This window comes from Phasianus colchicus, chromosome 28, assembly GCF_987193195.1.
Source record: "Phasianus colchicus chromosome 28, bPhaCol1.hap1.1, whole genome shotgun sequence".
Classification (NCBI taxonomy): Eukaryota; Metazoa; Chordata; class Aves; order Galliformes; family Phasianidae; genus Phasianus; species Phasianus colchicus.
In genome coordinates, this window is record NC_143463.1 from 1,922,727 (window position 1) to 1,943,581 (window position 20,855).

Below are 20,855 nucleotides of genomic sequence, written 5' to 3' on the forward strand. Positions count from 1 at the left end.
CTATTTAGGGATTTATTGGTCCACTCATGGACTTATAAGCACAGTCGTGGGTTTATGGGTCTGGTCATGGGTTTCTCAGTCGGGTTATGGATTTATCCACCTGGTTATGGATTTTTTGGTCTGGTTTGGGTGTATTGGTCCAGTTATGGATTTATTGGTCCAGTTATGGATTTATTGGTCCAGCCATCGACTATAGGTCCAGTTGTGGATGTATAGGTCTGGTCACGGGTTTATTGGTTTGGTTCTGGATTTATCAGTCCAGTCGTGAGTTTATCAGTTCGGTGATTGATTTATCAATGGATTTATCCATCTGGTCAGGGATTTATCGGTCCCAGCATAGATTTCTAGGTCCAGTCATGGATTTATAGGTCTGGTTATGGATTTATCACTCCGGTTATGGATTTATGGCTCTGAAGGTGGGGAGTTGGATGACACACGGAGCATTAAGGTATATTTGAGGTTTCTGTCGCTTGTTGGGTTTGGGAAGGGAGGAGCCCATCGAGCGTTCAGCTGCCACAATTTAGAAAAAAAAAAAAAAGACAAACCACACAACAACTCGATATTTTCATCATGGAAAAATAATAATCATCATAAATGGCACTTTATATTTGCAGGGTCTTCTGGTTCGTCCCGGTTGGAGTTAACCCCTTGGTGGCTGGGGCAGGGAACCGATCCAACACCGCCCCACTGGGATGGATGTGGGCTGAGGGGAAGGCGATGCCATAAATCCCAGCTCTGCAATGATTGCGGAGCCAGGCTGAGCTCTGCTGGGAGCCCTGGGCTGCTCCAGCCTCAGCAGCACTTCAACCAGCCCCAAATTTGGACGGAGAGCTGAAAAACGATTTCGGATCCTGGAAAATAATTGTATTGAGACCCCGTCTCCCCTCACGGGGTCCCATCCCAGGGGGGCTGTGGGGCTGGAGAAGCGCTACCCCCATGCGTAGGCACGGCCCGTGGCACCACATGCAGGTGGTTTTGGGATGCCCCCGCCCCGGGGAGCTGTGTGGGGTTATTACCCCTGGCACCGCTGTTTTCCGGAGGTGCTGCATGGGGGAAAATGAAAGCAGTGGGTGCTGGTGCGTGGCAGGGCACAGCTGGGGGGGCGGATCCCCCCCTCACCCACGGGTGGGGTTGGGCCCCACAGCCTCCCGGTGCTCACACACGGCGCTGCCTCAGTTTCCCCATCTGCAACACAGGGGTGCTGACCCCCCCCTTCTCATTTAAAGCTCCCACGGACCCCCCAGCCGGGTGTGGGCACGGGGGGGGGGGGGTGGTGAGCACGGAGCTCTCACTGTGCCCCCACCCCCAGCAGAGGAGCAGAGTGGGATTATTGAAGGGAAGAAAAGGGTGCTGCCCTGCAGTGTGTGTGTGTTGGGGGGGGGGGGGGGCTCCATGGGGGGGTCAGCAGCCACTCCTGGCCGTTTCTCCCTTTGGCACACAGCTATTTTTGGGGTACGTAGATAAAGATGACAGCCGTACACGCGACATCGCGATTTTTTTCCCCCTATTTCACGCTCTCCCGTTCAATTTCACCTCCCCAGGTGACACCCCGGGGGGGGGGGCACACGGACAGGTGTTCCAGCGGCCGGGCCCGGCGGGCAGCAGGGAGCTTTAACTCCGCAACCCGGTGGTGGAGCCCCGAAAAACGGGCCGGGGGGCGGGAAGGGGGTTGGGGGGGGGGGGGGGGGTCCCCGCAGGTGCACGTGCGGTCGATCCGCGTTCCCCCCCCCCGCTTCTCTCCCCCCCGCCTCGCGGGTTCCTCCCCTTCCCGCAGGAGGGGAGAGGACGGAGGGGACGCGGGGACGGGACGCGCCGGGGGCAGAACGGCGGCGGCGCGGGGTGACGGGCGGGGGGCGGCCGGCGGGGACACGCGGCCACACGCGCAGAACGGGGCGGGCGGTGAGGGAACGGCCCCCCCCCCACGCGGGGAGGGGAAGAGGGAAGGGGGGGTGTGGGGGGTCCCCGCCCTCAGCGCGGGGGCGGCGCGGGGGGCGGCGGGGCGGGCGCGGCCCCTTTAAGAGCGGGGCGGCCCCGGCCGGAGCAGGAAGGAGCCGCATACGGGGCCTCGGCGAGCAGCTCCCGCGGGGCGGCCACAGCCTGCTCCGCCCGCACGGCTCGGCCCGGCCCGGCCCGGCTCGGCGCAGCCCCCTCCGCTCCTCGGACAGCGCGGCACGGCCCGGTACGGGGGGGTGCGGGGGGGGTGGGATGGGGGTGCGTGGGGAGGAGGGGGGGGGTTGGGGTTAAGGGAGGGGGGGTGGGGAAGGGGCGTAAATTGGGGGTGGGGGGGGGGGAGCTTTGATGCCCCCCCCCCCCCTCCGTTTCCCCCCCGCTCGGCTGCATACGTTGTACTTGGCCCGGCCGTGCTGGGGGGGGGGGGTCGCGGAGGGGGGGGGGAAGGGCCCTGCGGGGTGCGTGTTGGGGAGGGGGTGGGGGTGCGCGGCGCGGGGGCTCCTGGGAGTCGTAGTCTTCGCCGCCCCGCCGGGCCGCAGGTGCGGGGGGCGCTCGGACTACAGCTCCCGGCGTGCGCCCCGCGCGCGGCGAGTGGGAGGCGCGGTGATGGGCGGCGGGTGGAGCCAATCGGGACGCGCTCTCCGCCCCTCGAGCCCCGCCCTACGCCGCCGCCCGGGGCCAATGGCGGGCGCGCGGGGTGCGGGGTGGCGGAGGGCAGCGCGGCGCGGCCCGGGCGGGCGGTGGGGGCTGAGCCGAGCGGGGCCGCGCTTCCTCCTCGCCGCGAACCCCCCCGCGGCGCCCCCCTCAGGCCCGGCCCAGCGGCGGGGCGGGGGCTCGGGGTGAAGCCGGGCCGCGCTCGAAGCCTCTCGGCTCGGAAGAGGCCGCGGGTGGAGGCCGTAGGGCCGGGGCCTCGCCTCGCCGCCCCCCCCTCCCCCCCCCCACCGCCCGCCCTCCTCCCGGCCTCCATTGGCGCGGCGCAGCCCGGGGAAGGGGTGGGGTCGTGGCGCCCGGCCAAGGCTCCCTGTGGGCCCCGCCGGCCGCGGTGGGAGGGAGGCGGAGGGGAGGGACGGGGGGGCGGTGGGGGCCGCAGGGTGGGGTCCCTCGGGGCCGCCGTGCCGCCCGCCTCCCCGCTCGGTTCCCCCGCTCCGATCCCCGCGCACCCCAAGGTCGCCGCGGCCCGCCGGGGGGCTTTGGCCGTTAGGCCGCGCCGGCCGGCTTCGGTTTCCTGGGGTTTTTCCACTCGGGTTCCGTCCCCTCCTTCCGCCCCCCTCCGGCGCCCACCTCCCCCCGTTCCGCCCGCGGTTCGTGCGGGGCTGCGGCGCCGGGCGCTGCCGATGCTCCGAGCCCGGAGCTCCGTCGGCCCGCGTAGGGCTGAGCGTTAAGCGCTGCCTTCTGCGGAAGGAAGGCCGGGGCCGGGGGTGCCGGTGGGGCTGCGTGTGCTTTGGATGGAGGAGCTGCCGGGGAGGGCGGCTGGTGCCGGCCGGGCTGCGCGGATCTCCCATCGCTGCCCTCGTTCACGTGCTCGGCCTGCGGTCACTGATGCGGTGCTGCTTCCCACGGGGCACGGCTCAGCTCCTCGCCGCTCAGCTCTGCTGCTGCCCTCAGTTCGCTGCTCTCTCTGCTTTTCGTCGTCCCGGCTCTCCGGACCAGAACTTGTGATACGAGTGCCTTACAGACAGCTGTGCAGGAGGTCTCGGCCCGGAAGGATTTACGGCAGCTGGGAGGTCGTCCCGGCGTCGCAGAAAGGTTGCTGGTGTCACTTTTGTTGTTACTTCGTTCAAGGAAATGTTGTTGTTTCTCGTGGTCCTGATGGAGAACTGCACTGTCCGGGCAACCGAGGCGCAGGGTTGGCCTGGCCTGAGAATTGTGAGGCTTGCTGGAGACAGCGCCTTTCAACCGACTCTTCCAAAGCAATAAAGTGAGAGAAACGGAGCGCTTCATTAGACAGGAGCCGTTCTCGTTTAATATTCATTGTGGCCCCTGTTCTGGCTTGTCCTGGGAGGGAGGCAGCGAGGAGGAGCCCAGACGTGGCTGAGATGGTGGGATTTTTCCACCAAGCCTTCCATGTGTCAGCAGTTCGGGGGGGGTTTTGTGGGGCGAGGGCTGAACCCGGTGGTGAGTGAAAGTTGCTCTTCGTTGCCCGCCGCTCTGCTGACTCCAATCCCGCCTTTAGTTTAACTGTGTTCTTGTCTTTCTGCTCTCCTCGCTGTGTTCTGGCCCTGGGAACGGTGGTCTGTGGCCGCACAGGGGCCGGGTGCCCGAATTTCCTCGCCTGTGCATGAGACAGAGCCGAAATGCTCGGAGCTGTGGCTTTATCTTGATTAAAACTGACACTCGAGGGCTTTTTCCCAGTCTCGGGATGCTGCGTTTATTGAAAGAGAAGACTTCTGTGACAATTAGACACCTACTTGTTATCTGGCTTAGCCAAAGCAATAAACAGCCGCTCTTCAGCAGCCCTAACCTCAGTGGAAGGGACCGGTTTCAATCTGTAATTAAAACCCTTTTGATGAACTCAATTCAAGGAGAGGTAGCGAGTCTCTGTCTGGGCCGCTCTCCCCCTGCCCCTCTCTGCCTGGGAGCGGGGCGGTTTTATGGCTCCCTTCCATACCTGGGAACGATGGGGACGTGGGGCAGAAGGAAATGGGGTCAGCCGTGCCGCTGCCGGAGCGCACGGGGTGTTTGGCTGCCGCTCCTCCAGCTCTGGAGCCGTATCATCTTCCCTCCGTGCGTCGTTTCAGTTTCCCTGCCTGGCTCTCGGGGCAGAGCCTGCGTGCAGCTCTCATGGCACGGCTGCCGTGGTGCTGGAATCGGCCCCGAGCTGTGGCTCTGTGCTGCACGAGGGGCTCAGGAAGCCTTTGGTGGGCCGTGGGGGGGCAGCTGGCCGTGTGTGGAAGGGACCGGCGCCCTCGCTTAGCGTGACAAGGCGTGAGAAACTGGAACCGGGCGCGAGCTGCCCTGCGCTGCAGGTGGGAGCCAAGGGCACGTTGGTGAGATGCGCCGCAGATCCCTGGGCACGGCGGCTTCGCTTTGAGGCCCTCCCCCTTAAAAACGCACAGAGGGACACAGTGCTGGTGGGTGCAGCCCCCCGCCAGTGGGCTCGTTCAGTGCAGCACCCATAGCAGAACTTCTCCCGCAGCTCCCTGGGGCTCCTGCTGTTGGGATGTTCAGCTGCTGCCCCTCTGCCACCGCCTGCATCCCGCTCCGCCTTCACCCCACAGCCCCAGCGCCGCACTGCACGCATCCCACTGCCAAACTCAAGCTGTGCATTGAGGAGCGCTCTTATTTCCTCCCCCCCTACAGATTTTCCCATTGGTAAACTGCAAAGCGTCTGGTCCATCTCCGGGCTGTTTTGTGCCCTGCTTGGTTTGTTTGCTCAATGCCTCCCCAGCACAGAGCTGGGCTGGTGCCGAGCGTGGGCTTGTAGCTACAGGTTGTGGCTCCAGCAGCCTCGTGCCCCGACAGGCAGCCGTGTGTGCATGGTGTGTGCAAGGTACCAGCACGGCGTTCTGCCTCCGAACACACGCTGCCCTCTCGTGTGCCGAGGGAAGGAGCACAGCGTCGTGGGACGCACTGGAACAGGTTGCCCAGGGAGGCTGTGGATGCCCCAGCCCTGCAGGCATTCGAGGCCAGGCTGGATGTGGCTCTGGGACACTGGGCTGCTGGTTGGTGACCTGCACACAGCAGGGGGTTGGGACTGATGAGCACTGTGGGCCTTTGCAACCCAGGCCATGCTAGGATCCTGTGATGATTCTAAGATTATGGGGCCCTACAGATCCCTGTGGCACCCTATGGGGCCTCTGGGCAGCCTGGGCTGGTGGCTGGTGACCTGCACACAGCAGGGGGTTGGAACTGGATGAGCACTGTGGTCTTTGCAGCCCAGGCCTTTCTGTGATTCTATGGCAGGGAGCTGGGGGCTGTGAGCAGTGCAGCAGTGCAGAGGTGCTCTGTTCCACCCCTTTGCGTGCCTTGTCCGTCAGCAGGGCTTAACACTGGGGGATGTTTCAGTTCTTTTTTCGGGGCTGAAGCACTGCCCATGTGTTCCCCAGCACCCCCAGCTCGGCGGGGCTCCTGAGCTCGCAGAGAAACCTTCCCCTCCCCGTGTTGCCCAGCACTTCCAGGAGCTGCTGCTTCTTTAGGCAGCATTGAAACCGACTCCGCTTTCGTGTTTGGTTTTATTTTTTCCCCTCTTTGAACACCCGATGCTGTCAGGTCCTCCTCGAGGATCTCTCGAAACCCCCCTGTGGTTTTGCAGGGAGCTGACGTGTTGTGGATGGCAGCAGCAGAGCTCTGTGGGAGAAAACCCATCGTGTGGGCACGCTCAGCTTTGGCTTTTTGAGACGGTTGGGCTCGGCAGCACAGCAAGCAGCTTGCATTAATGCGGGCTGCGCGGCCTTCCTGACCCTGTAAGCTGTGCTCTGGTGTTTTCAGGCAATGGAGGGCAGTGTGTGTGGGCTGCTCAGGCAGCAGGGAGGGCTGGGAGCTGTCTGTGTGCCCACGGGGCCGCAGCCTTCGTGGTGGGGCTGGGGGTGGTGGGTGGGTATGGGCTCAGAGCAGGAGACGTGGAAGTGTCCCTTCCTACGTGCATGGAGGTGTTCAAGGCCGGGTTGGATGGGGCCCTGGGCAGCCTGGGCTCACATTAAATGGGGAGGTTGGTGGCCCTGCGTGTGGCAGGGGGTTGGAGATTCCTGATCCTTGAGGTCCCTTCCAACCCGGGCCATTCTGAGATGTGGTTACGTGGGGCTCCAGACCTGCTGTGCTGGATGCTCATCCCGTATCAGCGCAGCAGTGCAGGTGATGGAGGCTTTCAGCGTGGAATCCCAGAAGCACGGTGTGATTTGGGTTGGAAGAAGGGACCTTAAAGCCCACTCAGTCCCAATGCTGGGTGCTGCGACCACCCCTCCAACCCATTCCTACACTGGCTTCAGTGGAGGCGCATTCCTACTGGATTAAATACGGTCTCTGATGACAAAGGAGAAAATTGGCAAGGAGGTCTGGGTGGAGCAACCAGTCGAAGCTAACCTTGCAACATAGGAGAAGCATTAACATGGCCTCGTTGTGGCTGTCAGGGGTGCAAATGGCCGCGTGCTGTGCAAATGGGGCCTGGTGTGGGGCTGGGCTGGAGCCCCATGGGTCTGGTGGGACCCAGCAGCAGGCCCTGCTGTGTCATGGTGCTCTGGGAGGGGGCACCCACTGCTCCCTGTGCAGCGCCAGCACCTCGCTGCCCTCCGAGCAAAGGGTTCCCCAGTGACATCAGCCCCAAATCTCCTCTCGTTTGGGATCCGAAGGGGTGCTGAGAGGTTCCCCCTGCTGAGCACTGCGCTGTGCTGCGCTGCTGTGATTTTCCCCATTCTGGTTCTGCTGCTGTTGCGTTGTGCTGTGGGTTGGGGTGGAGGTGCTGAGTGGGACAACGTGGCCCCATCCTCACAGGCACTCATCCTTCCCACGCTCATGTGACAGAAAAACCCTCCTCTGTCCCATCCCCTTTCCTCTGGGCATCACATGGCGAGCACTTTGATCCTAGAGTTTTGGGGGAGAGCAGGAAGCCTTTTTCTTCCCAATATGCTTCGTGGCAGCATCCCTTACGGCCTCCTGCAGGACTCCCAGCCTGAGACTGGCCTGCACCCATGGCAGCACCCAGCTCCAACCACAGCACATCACATCCATCTCCCACTGCTCCTTCTGGCACCGCTGGTTTGGAGCCCATCCCCGTGCCCTGCTCCGTGCGGGCCGACGTGGGGTTCTGCTGCTCTCCTCCCCGCGGTGAGAGCTGGGAGTGTCGAGGTGTAGAACGATTATACACGGCTCTGTTGGGTTTGCCTGAGGTGCAGGGGTTGCTGAATCACACCCCAAACCTGTCTGTCCGGGAGCGGTGAGGCACTGCGTGTGTCACCTGCACGGCTCAGTGCTGGTGGTCGCACACCCACAGCACCCAAACTGCACCGCCCCGCTGGGATTTCTGCATCCCGAGGGGGAAATGGGGCTGGAGGAGCTGCAGTTAATGCCCCGCCAAAGGTATCAGCCCTCTGAGTGAGCACAGGATGCAGGCTAGGAAATGGCTGATGATGGGGCAGTCGGCCCATGGGGAGCAGCTCCCAGCATTGCACGGGGAGTCCTTCCAACAGGAATGGAAACTCAGCTTCTCTGCTGTTTGTGGCTGGGAAGGTTCTCCTGCTGCTCGCTGAGGCTCTGAGGTCCAGCGCTTTCGCTCAGCACGAGGTCGTGGCTGGGGGATGCTGCTCCGTGCTGGAGGATCCGTGGGGTTTGGGGGCAGTTCCGTGTGCAGGTGTGGAGCAGGGCTGTGCTGGGGCTTCCCCTGCAGGCAGGAGGGAGAGGCAAACCTCCCCGGCAGGTTGGACCTGGCAGCGGTGAGGGCAGTCCTGGCTGCTTTGCCTGCATGGCGCGGGTGTGAGTTTGAGCCGCGTGGAAATGGAGGCGGTGGAAATGGAGCGGGGCACAGCAGTGGCTTGGTTTTGACATCAGGCCGTGGGATGCTGGAGCGGGGTGACCCCAAAGCTCTGCTCTGGGTGGGCCTGCTGGGCTGAGAGCAGGGCTGAGGGGCGGCTGCTTGGCTCTGTGCTGTGCCGGCTCGGTCCCACTGTGTGATTTGGAGCCCGGGGTCCTTTGGGAGCTGATGGAACCCACTGTCACCGTGTTCAGCTCCTGGGATGGTCTGTCCATCCGGCAATTCAAACCGCGGTGATGAGACCTCATGGAGACACAGTGCTGGGGAATGAGGGCAGCCGCCTTCAGAAGGGGCCGGGGGGGCAGGGGGTGCCTGGCAGCAGCACACAGGGGCAGATTGTCTGTGCGGAGCCCTGTGTGGGACACTGCTCTGATCTCTGCACATCAATGGCTGCGTGATCTCGGTCTGTCACGCGTCTCCTCCTGTGCTCTGCCCCAGACGTGCTGCCCGGGTGGGATAGAAGGGATTTCTTGTTGCGTTGCTGAAATAGGGGTATTGAGTCAGGGGGGCAAAAAAAAACCATCAGCACCCTTTTGCATGATAACCACACGTTTGTTCCTGTCCAAGCGCAGGGTCTTCGCCTCAGGAGCACGCATCTGCTTGGCAGGTCCACATAATTTGGATAGTTTGGCTCTAAACCGCCGACAGCGCATTCCTGCTGGGGAGCAGCAGAATTTTAATGGCACCGTGGAGGAGCTGCAGCAGCCTTCACCCCCCCCGGCGGGCACAGCCCTGCTTTGCTGCCCTCCCCCCCCTCCCAGGCTCCGTGCTGGGGGCTGCAGGGTGCTCTGCCTGCAGGTCTGGCCTCGTGGCTGTGAGGAGGAGAGGGCAGCCGGGGTGATGGCTCCCGGAGTGCGCATGGAGAGACAAGGGCTCGCATTGTGCGACCTATAATAGGGGTGAGCTGTTCATAGGGGGGGAAAAATGCTCATTGGTGGGGAGGGAGAGGGTGATATTTGGGCCTTGGGCAGCAAACCGCTGCCTCTTTTTATTTTGTTCTTTAATAGCAACATTATTGTAGTAATCCTCTCCTGGCACACAGCAGCACTTGGAGGACGCTGTGATTTGTGGTGCGGCGTCCTGCCCCACGTGGCTGCGCGGTGGCTGCAGAGCTGTTGTCCTGCCACCGTGTTGGGCTCTGGATGCAGCACAGCCCCATGCTTGGGTCGCATCCCTGCTGGGGAGCTTGGAGGAGAGCTCTGGCATTGCTGCACAGCACCTCTTCCCAGCGGCCGTATTTCAGGCTGGCAGTTCCCCATTGGGTTGCACGGGAGGGCGCAGTGCTGGCAGCCAAAGCGCGGCCGCTTTGGGGTGAAATGTGGCACCAGAGACACACAGTCTGGGACAGCAGTGCTCGGTGTGGGGCGGGGGGGGAGGAAGGAGCTGCCTGGAGATGGAGGGCAGGGGCCGGAGCTCCTCGCCATGGTTCTGTTCTTGCCAGCTTGTTGGGTGCAGTCACCCAACGCTGTTGGACCCTGAGCGCTGCCTCGCTGTGCCTCGTGTCCAACATTGCCTTCAGCTGTGGTGGTTTTAGGTTCTGGAAAGGTGGAAGGTCCCTCATCATGTCACACATCCTCTGGTCAGCATCCCCAGAAGGGAGCAGCAGGGTGGAGTTTATAGTGCTGCCGGGGGGGGGGGCTGGCTGCATTGCCCCCTCCCCATCTCAGCCATCGCATCGCTCCGACCGCAGGCGGGCACACAAAGGCTGTGTTGTGTGAGCAGAATGAGCAGCGACTTCCCCTGCCAGCCCTGGGCGGTCGCGTGACCCCACAGCCGTTCCCACACCGTCCGCCCTCTCCTCCCAACCCCCTGCCCAGCACGGGGGTCACCTCCCCAGCACAGCCCCCTGCCCCGCTCCTGTCGTGTCCCCGGAGCTGGCGGCTGCCACCGCACAGCCCGAATTCTCCATGGAGGTGGAGGGGACCCGTCTGAAGCCTGCGATCTGGATGGGAAGGGGTACAGAAGCACCAGGGGCTCCTCCCATTGCAGCTCAGAGCCCTGGTGGCTGAGGTTTGGGGTTCCACATGACCCCCTATAGCTCTGAGGTCAGGGGTCCTCACCCCAAACTGCCCTCAGCCCCTGGGCGGCTGTTCCCCCTCCAAGCTGACGCCTCTCCTTTTGGGTAACCCACAAATCACAGGCCACGAGTTTGAATCTCGCTCCAGAAGCTCCTTTCTCCTTTGGATCAATAAAGTTCTTTAGAAACCACATTTGTGAGGAGCTGCTCGGAAAGCCTGCAGTGTGTGCGTGTGTGGCTGTGCGTGTTGGGAAGTGGGCTGGGGAGAAGCATTGCACCCATTTTGCAGAGCCAGAAAGTGTGAGACGTTGGGTTGGCAGCATTGGCTCCTGCTGTTGGGCTGCGTTGCGTCTCATGTTGGGGTGATGGAGAGCATCCCTGGGGGAGCTGCTGGGTGTGCTTGGGTTCTTCAGCCGTCGGAGGGGTTGGGTGTTGTATGGTGGACACGGTTTAATGGGGAAGTGGTGGTGGTGGTTGGGCTGAATGAGTGTAGATGAACGACCGTATCGCTGGTGATGCTACGATTCTACAGACGGAGCGGATCTGTTTCTTTGGAGCATCTGGGAGTCATTGCCTTTCTTCTCTCCGCAGCCTTTCGCATCCACGATGGCGGGCGGCGTGGACGGCCCCATAGGGATCCCATTCCCAGATCACAGCAGCGACATCCTCAGCAGTCTGAACGAGCAGAGAAACAACGGGCTGTTGTGTGACGTGGTCATCTTGGTGGAAGGCCAGGAGTTTCCCACCCACCGCTCCGTCCTGGCGGCCTGCAGCCAGTACTTTAAGAAGCTCTTCACCTCAGGGTTAGTGGTGGACCAGCAAAACGTGTATGAGATTGACTTTGTGAGCGCCGACGCCTTGTCGGCTCTGCTGGAGTTCGCCTACACCGCGACCCTTACAGTCAGCACTTCCAACGTCAACGACATCCTCAACGCCGCCAAACTGCTGGAGATCCCGGCGGTGAGGGATGTTTGCACGGATCTCCTGGACAGGAAGATTCTGGCCAAAAATGACCAGATGGATATAGTAGATCAAATTGATCAAAGGAACCATCTCAGAGCAAAAGAGTACCTGGAGTTCTTCCAGAGCAACCCCGTCAACGGCCACCAAGGCAGCTTTCCGTGGACCAACCCGGAGTTGAGAGACCTTCAGAGACTCAACTTCCGAGGCCAAGAGGACGAGGAGGAGCCGGACTGCAACGGCTTGGACTTCTATCCGCAAGCCTCCCTCAACGAAAGACCAAAGGCGAATGACTGTGATCCCGACAGCAACCCGGCCATGTGGCTGGACAGAGAGGAGGAGGAGGCGGCGGCCGCCCCTGGCTCCTTGTTCTCACCTTCTCAGAACGGACATTACAGCGGCCGAAGCCTGGGCACGCCAGGAGAAGAGGAGGTGGCTCCCGGGGCCGCCCTGGACCAGCAGGACGCCGGCGACTCCCCCAGCTTCGTCCCCACCGGAGCGGAGGCGGAGGACGATGCCAGGGATGTGGACGGGTTGGCTGCCAGCGTGCTGCAGCAGGTGATCAGCTCGGTGGGGAGGCAGCAGCTCGGGGACGACGAGCGGAAGGACGACGACGGAGTCGTGGATTATTACTTGAAATACTTTGGCAGTTCGAACGAGAGCGACGTGTATCCGTCCTGGTCCCAAAAGGTGGAGAAGAAGATCAGGGCAAAAGCATTCCAAAAGTGCCCCATCTGTGCTAAAGTGATCCAGGGGGCTGGCAAGCTGCCGCGCCACATCCGCACCCACACCGGCGAGAAGCCCTACGAGTGCAACATCTGCAACGTGCGCTTCACCAGGTAAGGGCTGAGCTGTGTGCTGTGACGTGACGGTTCCATCCCAGCAGGAGGGCGTTCAGAGGCGTCTCCATCTGATGATGGAAACGTCGGTGGCCTCGCCGGGTGCTCAGGGATGGGTTTGTGCCCACCTGGCCCCAGACAAACCCCACAGCTCCTCGGGCATCGCTTCCAGCCAGCAACCAGCCTGCTGTGGGATGGCTGGGTTCGAGGGCTGTGTTGGGGTTCCTCCTGTTAGCCCAGGCCTTCCAGCACGTCCTCCTTCCACTCCTCATGTCCTCCATCGCCCGGCCGAGGGCGGGGGTTCCGTGCCGTGCCAGGAGATGTGTGGGCTGCAGAAGGAGCAGCCAAATGGCCCAGCCTGCTCTGCTGTGCTCTGCTGTGCTCTGCTGTGCTCTGCTTGCTGCTCACCTCCTCAACGCCCGGGCAGGACAGAGCTGCTTCCCAGCAGCGTGGGCCATTCCCAGCCCTGCAGACATCATGGGCTGGAGCGGGTGACTGCAGGACGTGGGGCTGCTCTCTGAGCCTTCCACCTGCCAGCCTCGTCCCCTCTGCACCCTGAGAGCCATGCGGGGCCGCACCCGGGTGGCTGGGGACCCACGTTTGATAGCTGAGGAATGCAGATAATGCCGGGGCGGGATGCCAGCCCTGCAGCACGGCTCACTGCCCTGCCAACCACCACCGCCCTGCCCGCGGCGGGGGGGTCGGGGGCTGCCTGCACTTTGTGTGCCCGCACCCAGGTTCCGGCTGCCACACCTGAGCGGTTCAAGGTCCTCGTGTTCCCCCCCCTCCTCCCCACCCCCCGGGTTGTGGCCTCCTGGAAGCACCACGAGGGCTGGCAGAGCGGGGGCTGTGCCATGGGGCAGGGTGGGGTTTGTTTGGAGGTGGAGGGGTTTGAGGAGCTGATGGCATTGCTGCTGCAATTCTGTCTGCTGCCTTCACCCCGCTGCCTCCCCCTTCTGCCTTCATCCCGCTGCCCTCGCCTCCCTCACCCTTCTACCTTCTCCCTACCACCTTCCCCATCTTGTCTTTACCCTTCCACCGCCCTCCCTGCTGCCCCCCAGCTCACAGGAGGCATTGGCTCATTGCAGGCGGAGATGTGGGTGGAAGCTGTGCCTCACCCCAGCCTGAACGTGGCCATAACGCATCAGGGCCCTGCTGGTTTCGAGCTAAAATACACCCTCCTGCACTGCCCCCAGCTTGTGGGAGGCTGCATTTGGCCACACAGAGCCCCAGTGGGCGCAGTCTGAGGCAACCAAGCCTGAAATCATCCGGATTTCCCTTCCAGTGTTGCTCTTCTCCCCTCTCATCCCCCATTCATCGTTCTCTGTCACGCTGCCTGATGCAAAGCCCCACCTGCCTTCATGGCTCAGGGCTGTGCTGGGAGCACTGAGCCCTGGCGTGGGGCAGAGGTGCAGGGTTGGGGGTGTGGGGGGGCACGGAGCTGTGCTCGCTGGGTGGGGAGGGCTCACTCACAGCTTTGTGCTGATTTTTGCTTGCTTTGCTTCCTGGTTCCTCCGTGCCCGGATGGGGAGGAGCCGCTCTGCTGATCTTTCAGGAAGGGTTTGATCAGAATTCAACTCGGAAAACCGCGTTGTTTGCTCTCAGCCTGGCCCGACTTCCCAGCTCCCTTTGGGAGCCTCGTTAGGACCGGCTGCATCCTCGAGGTTTCCATCCTTCCCTCTGTGCCAGGACGCCTCCCGGCCCTAAGAGCCCTCGGGGCAGGGGGGGCTTCATGCTCACCCCCACTCCGCTCTACCGCTTTCCTCTGGGAAGAAGCAAAGCCCCAGCCCTGTGACGGCGAGGATGAGGACGATGAGGAAGGCCGTCCCCATCCGTCTGACCGCCCCGTGTCCTTTCTCTCCACGCAGGCAGGACAAGCTGAAGGTCCACATGCGGAAACACACGGGGGAGAAGCCCTATTTGTGCCAGCAGTGCGGAGCCGCGTTCGCTCACAACTACGACTTGAAGAACCACATGCGTGTGCACACCGGCCTGCGGCCCTACCAGTGCGACAGCTGCTTCAAGACTTTCGTCCGCTCTGACCACTTGCACAGGCACCTTAAAAAGGATGGCTGCAACGGCATCCCGTCCCGGAGGGGCCGACGGCCGCGGGTGAGAGATGCCGGGGGGCTGCCCACCCCCACGGGAAACCCCGAGGATGGAGGATTTCAAGGAGGTGGGGAGAGTCAGGAATCAGAGGACACCGTGCAGGGGAACGGCCAAGAGCAGCACTTTGAGGATAGTTCTACTACCGAAGCGTCGGGATTGAATGTAGCAGGAGGGTCGGCCGAGGGCAGCGCGCCAGGACTCTCCTAAACCAAAAAAAAACAAAACAAAACCAAACCCAACCAACCGACAAACCACCACAAACGACAACAAGAGAGGTGTCACAAAATCTAGTTAGTACTTTTTCCTCCGATTTTCTCTTTCGAGGTGTTTCTCTCCCCCTTTTCCCCTCCCTTCCCTCCGCTCCCCCCCCCCCCTCTCCGTTCCTCACCCCCCTCCCCATTTTTTTTTTTTGGTTTTTTTTTTTTTTTGGTTTTTTTTTTAAGGAAAAAAGAAGCAAAAATAGGTCTGTCGACGACGTTCCCAATCTCCCCATGGCAGGCAGGGCTCCCCCAGTGCTGGTGGGACGGGCAGGCGGGGCGGGGATGGAGAGCGCATGGAAAGGAGCTTCCATGTAAAACCCAAAGCTTTATTTTGTGTCCGAATACACGTTAAAAAAAAAAAAAAAAAAAAAAAAAGCCAAGAAAGAAAGGAAAAAAAAAAAACCAACAAAACAAAATATATATATATATATTATTTCAGAGAGATATCTATTTAAAAAAAAAAAAAAAAAAAGGAGGAAAAAAAGCAAAAATAGACGTTTTAAAAAAGAAAAAAAAAAAAGATGGAAAAAAAATAATAAAAAAAAAAAGGCCAAGAGTGGAAGGGGGGCTTTTTGTTGGGGGGAGGGGGGGGTGCACGCAGTGCCTCGAGGGGCCGGGAAGGAGCGGGCCCACCTTCCCCCCCCCTCCCCCCCTTTTAACCCCCCGCTCTGCCTGCAGAGCTGTAGGGAGGTGTTGGGGTGCAGCGTGGGGTTGGGATGATGCGTTTTGCACGGGGATCTCACGGCGTGCGGCCCCGAAGGCGGCTCTAAGCTCCTTAACCCAAAGTCTGTTCCCCCCACAGCCCTCGTCCCAGCACCCCCAACCACCCCCCCATAGCACCCAGGAACCCTCAGGAATATCGCCCAGCCCGGTGCTGCGGTGCGGCCGGGCTGGGGCTGCCCCTGCCCCATATTTTTAGGCACTCGTTCGGAGCTGCAGTGTTCCCGCACGCCCAGAAAGCACCTAAAAATGGCAGATTCCTTTGAAAAAAGGTTATTTGAGGTCTCCCTTAAAGGGGAAGGAGGGTTTTGGCAGGAGGAGATGGGAGGGGCGAAGGCTGCGGCCGCGGCGGCTTTAAGGCTGTGCAGAGCGGCTCTGCGTCACCCTATGGCCGCCGTTCTGCACGGCTCTGCGGCCCTTTTGGGGGCACCTTTCTCAGGGATGCAGGCCTGTCCCCAAAGGGACAAAGCCCTGTCCCCTAAGGGTACACAGCTCTGTTTGCAAAGGAGCACGGCTCTGTCCTCGAATGGACAAAGCCCTGTCCCCGAAGGGACGCAGCTCTGTCCTCCAAAAGATGCAGCCCCATTCCCAAAGGGATGCAGCCCTGTTCCAAAAGGGACACAGCTCTGTCCCCAAAGGGATACGACCCTGTCCCCAACGCGATGCAGCCCCGTCCCCAAGGGGACACAGCTCTGTTTGAAAGGGGGCGCAGCCCTGTCCCCAGAAAGGCACAGCTCTGTCTGCAGTGGGGTGCAGCTCTGTCCCCAAAGGGACGCGGTGCTGTCCCCAAAGGGATGCAGCTCCGTCCCCAAAGAGATGACGCCCTGTCCCCAAAAGGACACAGCTCTGTCCTCCAAAAGATTCAGCCCCTCCCCAAAGGGACACAGCCCTGTCCCCAGAAAGGCACAGCTCTGCCTGAAGAGAGGCACGGCTCTGCCCCCAGCGGGACAAAGCCCTGTCCCCCAAGGGACACAGATCTGTCTGAAAAGGGACACGGCTCTGTCCTTCAAAAGATGCAGCCCCATTCCCAAAAGGACAAAGCCCTGTTCCCAAAAAGACGCAGCTCTGTGTCCAATGGGACGCGGCCCTGTCCCCAAAAAGATGCAGCCCCATCCCCAAAGGGACTCAGCCCTGCCCCCAGAAAGACACAGCTCTGCCTGGAAAGGGACACAGCTCTGTCCCCAAAGAGATGCAGCCCTGTCCCCAAAGGGACACAATGCTGTCCCCAAAGGGACGCTGATGGACGTGGGTGCGCCGTGCGTGCCCCCCCCGTGCAGAGGGCGATAGGAAGGCACCTTTCAGCCATTCACCTGTTTTCTAAATGCACATTTTGAGATGAAAGAAAAAAAAAAAAAAAAAAAAGAGATTTTAGTCCTTTTATTTTGAAAAGCACTTTTTAAGATTCTTTTTTTTTTTTTTTTGCCTTTTTCTGGTTTTTTTTTTTTTGGTTTCTTTTTTTTGTTTTGTTTTTTTTCCCTTTTGGTGTTTGTTTTTACTCTCAAAGCCAGAGCAGGTCGGGCCGAATGTATTTTGGAGAGGGAGTGAGAGGGGAGTGTGTGCTGGGGGAGGGCTGAGTGGTGGGGGGGGTTGGGGAGAGACGGATGTTTATTTAATGCAGAAAAAAAAAAAGCAATAAAAATATATTAAAAAAAAAACCATTATTAAAAAAAAAATAATAATAATAATAAAAAAAAAAACAAAGAAGTCTTAGCACTTTGCGATGGAACGGGTACTTTGAGATCACTTTATCTTAATTTAAACAAACAAACAAAAAAAAAAAAGCAAAAGATGTTTACAAGTCGAAACCAACTTCTACGGAAAAAAAAAAAAAAAAGATATTATTAAAAAAAAAAAAATCCTAAATTTATTTTTGTAAGAAAAAAAAATGTGTGTATATATATATATATATATATATATTTAAAAGGAGAAAAAAAAAAAAAAAACAAACAAAACCAACGTAGGCAGAATCCGAGTTCTATTTCGTGGAGTAATAAAGGCTGAAAGGTGTCCAGTGAGAGGAACGATGCTAATTAGGTTCTGTGACAGCCCTGAAAAGCCGACCCTTGGGAGTCGTTGCACTTCACCAAACGGAAGCTTGAATTTTAGGCAGGAATCGTGGGTTTTGTTTCATTTTTGTCTATCGTTCATTTCTGCCCCCCTTCCCCCCCCCGCCCCCCCCCCTCAACCACCCCCCTTCTTTTTTCTTTTTTTCTTTTTTTTAATTATTATTATTATTATTATTATCCTCTTTTTTTTTTCTTTTTTTTTTTTCTGTTGTTGCTTCTTCTTCAATGTTCCATAGCCAGTGCTGGGCCAGACGTGCATCCCCCACTGCCCCCCTTGTTGTGCTGTGGGGCCGGAACCGGAGGCCTGGTGTCACTGGGACCAGTGCTGTGGGCCTGGCACCATTGGGCCCGGTGCTTTGGGTCCAGAACCACCAACCCAATGCCACCAGGCCCGGTATTTTGGGCCTCGTGCCATTGGGCCCAGCTCTTAGGCCCAGCACTTGGGCCTGGTGCCACTGGGCCTGGTGCCATTGGGCCTGGTGCCATGAACCTCTGGGCCCGGTGCTGTCAGCCCAGTGTCACCAGAGCAGTGCTGTGGGCCCGGTGCCGTAGGCCCAGTATTTCAGGCCTCTGGGTGCCGCTGGGCCCGGTTCTGTTGGGCCTGGCCCTGTAGGCCCGGTGCTGTAGGCCTCTGGGCCTGGTCCTGTGGGCCCAGCGCTGTTGGATCCGGTGCTGTAGGCCCAACGCTGCTGAGCCCAGCACTGTGGGTCTGATCTGGGCCCAGTGCTGTTGTGTTCGGAACCGTTGGCCCGGTACCAGCAGGACCAGCACTGCGGAGCTGGCTCTGTTGGGCCCGGTGCTGCAGGCTCAGTGCTGTTGGGCCTGCGGTGCCATTGGCCTCTGGGCCTGGTCCTATGGGCCCGGTGCTGTTGGGCCTGGCACCACTGGGCCTGGTACCATTGACCTGGTTCCATTGGGCCTGGTTCCATTGGGCCTGGTTCCATTGGGCCTGGTTCCACTGGGCCTGGTTCCTCTGGACCTGGCACCATTGGCCTGGTTCCATTGGGCCTGGTTCTTCTGGATCTGGCACCGTTGGTCTGGTTCCGTTGGGCCTGGCACCATTGGCCTGGCACCACTGGGCCTGGTTCTACTGGGCCTGGTTCCATGGGCCTGGTTCCATTGGGCCTGGTTCCATTGGGCCTGGTTCCACTGGGCCTGGTTCCATGGGCCTGGCACCACTGGACCTGGCACCATTGGCCTGGTTCCATTGGGCCTGGTTCCATTGGGCCTGGTTCCATTGGGCCTGGTTCCATTGGGCCTGGCACCACTGGCCCGGTACCACTGGCCCGGTGCCGTCTGCATGCTGCAGCCTTTGGCCCATTGCTGCCCCAGGCCCAGCAGCACGCAGGCCATGGCGGGGGCTGCCAGCCCTATCTCTGCCCGAGGGCCACGTCTGGTGCAGCAGATAACGCCACCCCCCTCCCCCCAACAAACCCAGCGCCCTGCATGGCGCGGGGTCCCCCCCCCTTCACCCCCCCCCGTCCCCACGATGGCAGCGAGTGCCTTGGCTGGACGTCCCCGCAAAGGGACGGGGACGCAGGGCCGACCCTCTGCTCAGTGCTGGCATATGCAAAAACTCGCGCGGACGTGTAAATAGAGTTACTTGAGGTTCTTGTAATCGAGTCGTGGTATCTCTTTTCTAGTTTGTGTCACTGCTCCTCTTTGTCCCCCACCTCTCCTCGGCCCCAAAGGAACGTTGCGACGAAACAAAGCCCCCAACGCCCTCCTCCCCCCCACCCCAAAGGCAAAAAAAGGAGGAAAACAAAACAAAACAAAAAGGAGAAAACGATAAAAAGCGAAAGGAGCAGAGAGAGGTCGCGTGTATCTGTGTGTGTGTGAGTGTGTGAGTGTGTGAGTGTGAGTGTGTGTGTGTGTGTGTGTTAGACTCAGGATGCCCCACGGATGGACTGACGGACACTACGCCGACCGCGCCGCCGGACGGACGCACCGTTTGCTGGCAACACTTTAGCACAAGTTGGAAGTTTGCACTAAAATAATAATAATAAAAAAAAAAACAGCGGGGCAAATAAAGGAAAAAGGAAGAAAAAAAAAAGGAGAAAAATGGAGAAACGGGGAGAAAAATAAAGAAATGGGGAGAGGAGGGGGAGAAAAACGGGAAGGAGGAATGAGGAGATGAGATGGAAAAAGAGGTGAGGGGATGGGTGAGAAATGAGAAAAAAAGGAAATCAAGGGTTAGGGGAAAATGAGTGGAAAATAAATAAGCGAAAGGAAAGCAAAAATTGGGGAAAAAAAAGGAAGGAAAATGAGTGATAATCAGAGAAAAAAAAACAAACGGGCGTGAGATTAAAAAAATTAGGGAAAAATAAGGAAAAAAATTGGAAAAAGAAATAGAAAAAAAAAAAAGGGTTTAAAATAAGGAGAACAAAAAAAAAGGAAAATGAGAAAAGGCAAAAAGGTGCAGAGGACGGAGGCAGAGCCGCGTCCCGCCGAGCTGCGCCGTGGTAAAGTGTTGCCAAAGAGACGGAAATTAACGAGAGATTAATTGAGAGGAGGGGGGGGGGGGATGGGGAGGGGGGGGGGGCTGTTAAAAAAATAAAACACAGCAGAAAACGGGAGGAAAAAATGGATTTCTGCCCGTTTTGGTACAAAGAGGGGAAAAACGGCGACCCCAAATGTCCCCATGGTGGTGGTTGGGGGGGGGGGGGCTTTTAGGGCTCATTTCCCCCCCATCCCCCCCCCTTCTCTCCTTCCCCCCCCCCCTCCCCAGCCCGCCCCAAAGCTCCTATTTAAAATAAAAGAAAGAAAACACATCTATATATATATATATATATATATAATCTATTTATATTTTCGATTTATGATGGAAAAAAAAGAAAAAAAAAGACAAAGTTTTATTTAAGAGAGAAACTCTTTGTAAAAAGGGGGGGGTTGGGGGCGGGGGGGGGGGTGAGACCCCAACCCCCCCCCCTCCTCCTCCTCCCCCCGAAATAAAGGAACCCATTATAGATATATACACACACAGAGCAAAGAAATGGATTTATTTTGGGTTTGTGGTGATGGGGGGGGGGGGGGGAGGTGAAATTTTGGGGGGGGGTCTTTGGGGGTTGGTTTTTTCCGGCGCCTTTCTGGATCTCTCTCTGATCTCGGAGCGAAGGAAGAGTTTTGTGGGCGGTTTTTAATGTTATATATATATATATTAAAACAAAAAAAAAAAAGAAAAAAAAAAGGAAATAATTAAAGAAATGAATTTTTGTGGAAATGGGGGCGGCGGGGGGGGGGGGGGGGCAAGAAAAGCACAGCAAAGACATTCCATAGATTGTACCTTTGATAGCTCTTTATAAAAGGGGGGAGAAAAGGATTAAATAAAAGATGAAATCATTAACAAACGAGTTTGGTTCTCCTTGGGGGGGGGGGGGTCACCCCGAATCAGCGCTGAATTGGGGTCGCTCTGCAGAACCCCGCTGCAAAACAATGGGAAAAAGCCATTGTAAAGCAATGGAGCAAAACCCC

At 59.0% G+C, this 20,855-nt stretch overlaps 1 protein-coding gene across 2 annotated transcripts; it reads left to right on the plus strand.

The window, feature by feature from the left end:
- The first annotated feature begins 2,028 nt into the window (after positions 1–2,028).
- Positions 2,029–14,629, plus strand: ZBTB7A (zinc finger and BTB domain containing 7A). Of its 2 annotated transcripts, none has more exons than XM_090125931.1 (3): positions 2,029–2,179; positions 11,022–12,229; positions 14,098–14,629. In XM_090125931.1, exons 2-3 carry the CDS (start codon positions 11,037–11,039, stop codon positions 14,543–14,545), a joined length of 1,641 nt encoding a protein of 546 aa, XP_089982057.1. In that variant the 5' UTR covers positions 2,029–2,179; positions 11,022–11,036; the 3' UTR covers positions 14,546–14,629. The 2 variants fall into 2 exon arrangements, with proteins under 2 accessions (XP_089982057.1, XP_089982055.1); XM_090125929.1 differs by lacking the exon at positions 2,029–2,179 and adding an exon at positions 2,955–9,312.
- The last annotated feature ends 6,226 nt before the right edge of the window (positions 14,630–20,855 follow it).